The 7,638-nt window shown below is 61.5% G+C and overlaps 1 protein-coding gene across 1 annotated transcript in view; it reads right to left on the bottom strand.

Annotated features, from left to right (window-relative positions):
• Positions 1-5,131, bottom strand: part of AXL (AXL receptor tyrosine kinase) — a 29,676-nt gene extending 24,545 nt beyond the window's left edge. Inside the window, exons 1-4 of the mRNA XM_012733732.1 lie at positions 4,613-5,131; positions 3,434-3,656; positions 3,073-3,173; positions 2,370-2,540 (exon numbers count right to left, since the gene is read on the bottom strand). Of these exons, the coding sequence (XP_012589186.1) occupies positions 2,370-2,540; positions 3,073-3,173; positions 3,434-3,656; positions 4,613-4,676 (559 nt within the window). The 5' untranslated portion in view covers positions 4,677-5,131. The remainder of the gene's footprint in view (positions 1-2,369; positions 2,541-3,072; positions 3,174-3,433; positions 3,657-4,612) is intronic.
• Positions 5,132-7,638: the final 2,507 nt, after the last annotated feature.

The raw sequence follows: 7,638 nt of genomic DNA, 5'->3' as shown, positions 1-7,638 counted from the left end.
GTGGAAGGGACCTGGGGCTGCCCCTGGCCCCCCAGCGGGCTCTCCAGGGCGGGAGGGGCCTCCAGATGTGCTTTCCAGATGCGGGGCGCCGCCCCTCCGACGCCCTCCCCCTCACTCGCTCTTTGCTCTTTGCTTTTTCTCAGCGTTTTGGGAGGAATGAGAGGGATGGGAGGAGAGCTGGGACACGCCCTGAGGCAGCTGGCGGGGCAGACACGGGCAGACACACACACACACACACACACAGAGCCGCGCGCTCACACACACGGACAAAATTCCTGGACTGGGACAGGTCTCTGCGAGTGATGCCGCACAGGGACACACATTCGGGGTGCCGCTGACTCTCACAGCAGCAGACAAACCCCCCACATTAGACACCGACGGAACAACGGACGCCAGGGGGCCGCAACGCAACCAACACGCAGCGACTGGCATCCGGACGCACCGCGGACACACCGCGGACGCACTGGGCCGAGCTGGACAGAGGGACACAGAGCTGGTGCTGCAGGTGACTGTTGCCTTGCTCGGACAGGCAAGCCTTCCTCCGTGCCGGGCACGGCTGGACACGGTGCCTCGGAGACAGCCACAGAGCGCAGCCGGACTCGAAAACACGGCCAAGTGCCCTCGGGGCGCCACAGTCCACACCCCCTGGCCGCACCCACGCAGTGAGAGCACAGAGACACGCCCGCAGGGTCAGGGCTCTGGTGACAGGCACCTGCCAGCTGCTCACCCGGCCGTGTGCGGACGGCCACCCAAATGACCGCCAAGAGACACGCTGACGGCTACAGTAAACAGCCAGCAAGACACGCACAGCTGCTGCCCACACTGGCTCCTCTGGGCCACAGACACTGCCACCCCGCCGCACATGCACGCGTGTGCACACACTAGCTCGCACACCCCCCCCGAGGGACTTACAGAGACACTGAAGACCCAACACGGGACCCCCAAGCCGATCGCGAAATGCCTGGAGAGACGCGCACTCACACACGCAAGCTGGCCCTCCTGCAGCCTCCTCAGTGGGGGCTGGCGCTGACGGGCCTCACACAGGACCAGAGGGAGCATCCACACCCCCAGCGCCTCCCCCGGACACACGGACACACGGTGACGCCCCCGCTGCCGCGCACACGAGGCACACCCAGACCCTCTCGCACCGGTGGTCCCATTTCTGCCTCCTGGAATGGGGTGGAAGGACTGTGTCCCCCCCTCTCCAGAGTCCTGGCTGGCTGACTCAGACCCCAGAGCCCGAGTCACCCCTCTGGGGGCAGGCTGATCACACCGCTTCCTTGCACACTCAGAGGCCTGGGAATGCCGGGAATGTGTGTCTCCCTCCGTCCAGCCCCTCTGCCCCTCTAGAGGAGTCCCTTCTCCACCAAGGAGGTGGAAGCAGCAAAGTGGGGCGCATGAAGCGAGGCCCTCCAGGGTTAGTTGCCTCCCAGTGACGGAGCCCCCAGTCTGTGTTCTCTGACTCTTCTAGCTCAGTGACAGGAACCTAGTGTCCAGGGTCCCCTCGCTAGCTTCTGCTGCAGAAGGGATGGTGGCCAGAGGCTACTGGGCTTCTGCTCCTGGGACCCCCGACCCATCTCTCTCCATCACTTCCGTGGCCCCTTCCTGTGCTCCTAGTTATCTCTCTCTGTCTTTCTCCCCTCGCCCCTGTTCTCTGCTTTGGGGTCTGTCTCCCCACCCCTGTGGAGCCATGGGGACAGAGGCAGCAGGTTGGGGGGAGGGCATGGTTGATTCAGCGCCCTGCAAGGTCAAGGGCTGAGAGGGGCATCGGGCCCACACGCACTTGGGCCATGGGACAGCTCAGGAAGCCCCGGACAAAGAGCCCCATTCAGGGAGACTGGGGTGAATGGAGGGAGAGAGCAGAGACAGGGAGACAGGGAGACAGACACAGCGAGAAACAAAGAGGCGGGGAAATGCAGGGAAATGAGTGGCTATGGATGGACAGACAGAGGTGCAGAGACAGCGTTTGAGGCAACACAGACACACGGACAGAGGGACACATGGGGACAGAGGGACACACGGGGACAGAGAGACACGGGGTCAGAGACACAGGGACAGAGAGACACACGGGGACAGAGAGACACAGGGACAGAGACACAGGGACAGAGACACACGGGGACAGAGACACAGGGACAGAGAGACACGGGGACAGAGACACAGGGACAGAGACACACGGGGACAGAGACACAGGGACAGAGAGACACGGGGACAGAGATACACGGGGATAGAGAGACACAGGGACAGAGAGACACGGGGACAGAGAGACACATGGGGACAGAGAGACAGACATTCACACCGGCAAGGGGGGCTCCCTTGCTCCCCACTCCCACGCCCCGCGGGCTCTGGCCCCCGGCTGGCCCCCGACTCACCGGGAACGTGCAGTGTGTGCTGCGGGCCCAGGCCCGGGGCCAGCGAGACGGCGTTCTGGAGCCAGCGCAGGTCCACGGGCTCCGGGGGGCCCTGGGCCTGGCAGCTCAGGTTGAAGGGGGTGCTGGCGGTCACAGTCCTGTCCTCGGGCTCCTCCAGGAAGTAAGGCAGGCCTGAGGGGGAGGGGAACGCGTCAAGGCTGGGGTCCTGGGGCCCCCAGGAATCTGATGTCTACAAGGTGGCAGACTGTGGGGCCCTTGACCCCTATGTCTGACCCCTCAGGCCTCTACCCCCAGGGCGCAAGACCTCAGTATCTAAACCCCCGACTAATGTCTGACCCCCAAGTCATCTGACTCCCTCATACCTGTTTTCTGGGTGTCTGTCTGACTCCTGGGCCCTCGTTTTATCAGTGAGGCGCTCCCAGGGATGGGGCAGAATCAGATCGTGCCTCTGCCACCATCTGTGAATCCTCAGGATGTCGGCACCCCAATACTGTCTAACCCCTGGACATCCAATAGCCCCTAAGACGAAGATGTTTTCTCCCCTAGGACGTTCAGTCCCCCACCTGTCCCTAATCATTTAGGGATCCCCTCGCTTTCCGAGCCCTCACCGATCTCAGATCTTTCCCGGCTGAATGAGTCTTGGACACTCTGAAGTCTTCAGACCCCTGGGGATTCCAGGGCCCGTGATCTGACCCCGACTCACCCTCCAGCCCCACGTAGCCAGGCTGGGACACGAAGGTCTTTCCTCCCAGGACCACGGCACACCGGTACCACCCCGCGTCCGAGAGCTGCAGCGATGAGATTCTGCAGGAGAAGGAGGGCGAGAGCGGCTGGGTCAGCGGGACACTGGAGGGGGCGTTTGGACTGAGGGGGTCTGCAGGCGCCGCTCGTAAGAGCTCAGAAGTGGGGACTCTTACTGATTCATGCTGAAGAGGACAGTAAGACCTGGGGCGGAGGGCGCCCCTTGGCCAAGCTGGACTTCCGACCCGGCTGGGGCTCTGGCCCAGGCCTCACCCACTCTGATGGGGGCAGAGGCCAGTAGGGGTATGGGGGAAGTGGGGCACCTGAGCTGGCTGACCACTTTCCAGTCCTCCTGTCCGTCTTCGCCCAGGGGCACCTGGGTCTGCGTGCTGTCCGCCAGCTCGAGGACCTGTCCATCCCGCAGCCAGGTCACCTCGGGGGGCTCCCCCTGAACCTGGAGCTCACACCGAAGGGTCCCCATGAGGCCTCGAGCACCGGTGATGTTCCCCAGGCTTCCCATGAAGGGGTTCCCCTCAGCCTGTGTGCCTGCGGGGAGATGGGGGAGTGTTAGCTCAGCTACCCCATGACTCCCCAGTTCCAGACACCGCAGTTGTCTGCTGCCAGGACCCTGCCAGGCCTGAGGCCCACATAGTTGTCGGGTGAGCTCAGCAGGGGATGGAGGGTGGAGGCTTTTAGGGGAGGAGGGTGCCTTCCCAGGAGACTGGGGTCCGGAGCCATCCGTGGTCTGTCTGTTGGAAGTAGGGCGAGTCGGGCAGCCTCCCACGCCCTGGACAGTCTGCCGGGGAGGCCCCTGTCCCCCCCAATCCCGCCCTCACTTAGGGTCTCCAGAGACTTGACAGATCAGGCTGATGGGTGGTGGGGAAGATACAGGGGTGGAGAGGGAGAGAAGCAGGGAAGGAGAGAGTGAAAGGCAGATGGAGAACAGAGACCTCCCCAGAGAGAGACAGGATGAGAACTTAGGGGAGAGACACCCCTGCACTCCAGGGAGAGGAAGAATGTAGGGCGAGACACACAAAGGGAGATAGACCCCAGACCCCAAGAGCAGGGGAGAGACAGGCAGGGCAGGAGAGACAGAGACCCTCAGAGACAGAGCCGGGGTGAGAAGCAAACAGCGGCTGAGAGACGGTGGGGGGGACCAAGAGGAGATAACAGTGGGGAGCGTTTGGCCTGGGGCTCCAGAGCCCTCCTCATCCAGCTGCCGGACTCAGTGACTCAGTGCTCCCTTCTGGAAGATTCCTTCCCGGGCAGCCTCTCCCCAGAGCCCCGACCCCATCCCACCCGACCCCTGCCCTGGCTTCCAAGCGTCTCCAGCGGTCAGTCCTGCGCCCCAGCCCCTGGGGTCCCTCCGTTTGTGCCTCCGCAGCCTCCCTCTCTGTGATCTCAAGGGAGCTCCGAGGGCCAGCCCAGGACTCGCTCCAATACCTGCCATCCATCCCAGCCCCTTCCCGGGGGTCCTGCCCCCCAGGACCCCCATCACTCACCCTCGGGGGCCACACACCCCCAGCAGCACAGAGCCAAGCACCAGGCCAGCAGGACCCGGCCCATCCTCCGGCCACTGCGCAGCCGATGCCAAACTTTCCTCAGAAGTTGCTGGGCACCCTGCAGGGGGAGGGGGCAGGGCCGGGCTGTCCCCAGCCCTCCCCCCAGCTCCGGGCTCCCAGGACTTGGCACTGCCCGCCTGGCACAGTGGGGCCCCTAACCGGCCGTTTAGCCTTCCCGGCTCCCTGCCTCCTTCTCTCCCTCTGAACTTCAGCAACCCTTTCCCCGCCTCTCCCTCTCCGCTCCCCTCTGCCTCCGCCCACCGGGCGGGAGCCCAAGGGGGCCACCTGGACTTGGAGGGGTTAACTAAGAGAGGAGAGGACCAGCCCCATCTTAAAGGGGCCGGGAGGGAAGCTGAGGGGGGAAGGGGCCCCTGGTGTCTCTGCCCCGAGCCACGCCGTGGCGGACGCTGTGTCTAGCAGGCTGGGCGCAGTCCCTCTGGGCTCTCGGTGTCTGGTAAACATTCCTCCAGATCTCCACTCCCCTCAGTCTCTGTGACACCCCCTTCGCTGCCTCCACCCCCAGCCCAGCCCCAGCCAGCCCCTGCTCCCCCTCAAGGGCACTCAGCTCCAAATTCACACACACACACCACGGACACAGGCTGGGACAGGCAGAGGCACGCAGGGGCTCGCTGCTGGCCCACGGACAGACTGACAGACCTCAGACGCCGGCTCAGGGACTCCATCCCCAGAGACGCTCAGGAATGAGCGGAGGATGCCTGGGCACCCCTGGCGAAGTGCAGTGTGGGCACAAGAGACCCACAGGGTCAGACAAGTTGTGTGTGGGTACACAGTGGGGTGCAACCCCAGGTCTACTCCTGAGCAGGTGCCCTTGCAAGTGACTGCCCTCCCTGAGCCTCAGTTTGTCCATCTGTAAGATGGGAATGAGGCCAGACCCCGCTGGCAGGCTGCGGGCAGCTGTCCCGTGTCTGCACCCGCGGCTCTTGGCGTGGGTGCAGGCAGCTGACGGTGCCCGGGCCGGGCCGGCTCATCTGTTCACCTGTTCCGTGCTCTGTTTCCCTGTGGCACACTGTGCGGGCCTGGCCGCTGGTGCCTGGTTGGTCCTGCTGAGTCCCTTTCCCTGGCCGTGTGGGTTTTGCTCCTGCAAGCCTGGGGCTCTGTGCAGGACAGGGGCCATTCTGCTCATGCCTCTGTGACCCCACTCATCCCCACCCCACGTCTCCCTCCTCACCCCACCTTGCCTGGCCGTCCCTGGCCTGCACTTTCACTCTCTCCAGCCCATCTCCCCTCAGCAGCCAGAGAATGTTTCCCAGCCCCCACCTGACCCAGTCTCTCCCCAGCTCCCCACCTGCCTACCTCACAAGCTCAGCTGTGTCCCACTCCAGGGAGGGCCTCGCCCCCCCGTGCCACTCAGCCGCACCTTCAGGTGCCCCCCTTACAGTCAGTACCAAGTCCCTGGGGTTCAGCTTCACCAGCCTCTGTCCCACCTGCCCCTGCTCCCCCTGCCCCCCAGGTGCTGTCCGGCCTGGACTCTTGCTCTGGCCTCCTCGCTGAGCCCCATCTCCCTCCTATTCACTGGTCCACCCCCAGAGGACTAGTTCGCCGTGTACCACCTCTCCCGAGATAACCCAGATAACCGAATGCCTGCGTGGCCCTTGGCCTGCTCTCCCAGCCCCAGATTCCTCCCCCTGGCTCACAGGACTGGGGGTAAGCACATCCTCTGCACTCTTTGTTCCTGACTCCTACACACCCCCCAGCCCAGGGCGCAGACTCACTCAGCCCTACCCCTAAGCTGTGTCACTGTCTGGCCCCTCCCAGCCCCATCCTCCCGGCATCCCTTTTCACTGCAGCACTGACCTTTCCTGGGGGGGGCTGAGGGGGGGCAGGTTTGCCTCACCATGATAGATCACTGGCGTGATTATGTGTCTCCTGTCTGTCTCCTCCTGCTGACCTGTGGGCTCTGGGAAGTGAGGGGCTGGTGTAGCTCTATAGCTGGGTCTCAGCGGTACAGTCCCTGTAAAAGTCCTGCCATAAAGGAGACAATGTCTGGTATTTTGGGGGTGTGTGCAAATCTGCACCAAGGCCTACTCATTTGTTTGAATACCCGGGAGGCCTATAGTAGGTCGACTCCAGTCTGCTCTTTTACTCAAGAATTGCTTACTGAACACCTACTATGTGTTTGCAGTTTACTTTCAAGTGCATTTTAAAAACAGGGTAGACACAGAGTAGCTTTCTGTGTTGGGAGCTGGGGATTCCACAGTAAGACAAATCTCTACCCTGATGGGGCTCATACTGCAAAGAGAAAACAATCAGATAAATATCAGGGTGCAGGATGGTGGTGAAGACGAAGCAGGGAGAGGAGAGCAGGAGGAGGAAGTCATATTTGTGAGAGGGTGGTTAGAGGAGGCCTCTCTGCTGTTCTGATTAAGATCTGAAATTAGTAAATTAGCAAGTGAATACTACTGGGAAGGGCATTCCAGGCAGAGGGAACAGCCACTGCAAAGGCATGGGGCAGGCTGTTAAGTACATGGAGACTTCTGAGGTTTGACGTGGAGGAGGTGAGGGAGATGAGGTCAGGGATGGCCTTGGCCTGATGGTTTGGCACTGAGGGTTCCATTTCTCCCCAGCTTTATTAAGCCGATTAACAAGTTAAAATGGTTTACCTTAAGGTGGACCTTGTGATGATTTAATATACACCTCTATTGTGAAATGATTACATGAGAAAGTTAGGTAGCACCTTTACCTCCTCACATAATTATCATTTCTATTTTTGTGTGTAGGAGTCTTTAAGCTCTACTCTCTGAACACCCTTCAAGTATAGAGTACAGTTTGTTCTTTAGTAGCCAAACTATAGGTTAGGTCCCCAGAACTTACTTTGTCTCCTGTGACCAACATTTCTTCATTCTCCCGGGCATAGTCCTTCTTTCTATGAACTTGACTTTAAGATTCCTTGGTGGCCTAGGGGTTAAGTCTCAGCGCTCTCACCACTATAGTCTGAGTTTGATCCC

This window comes from Condylura cristata, unplaced genomic scaffold (genome assembly GCF_000260355.1).
Source record: "Condylura cristata isolate star-nosed mole 26May11 unplaced genomic scaffold, ConCri1.0 scaffold00041, whole genome shotgun sequence".
Classification (NCBI taxonomy): Eukaryota; Metazoa; Chordata; class Mammalia; order Eulipotyphla; family Talpidae; genus Condylura; species Condylura cristata.
The sequence above is the reverse complement of the archived record's forward strand: the minus strand, read 5'-3'. Positions and strand labels throughout refer to the sequence as shown.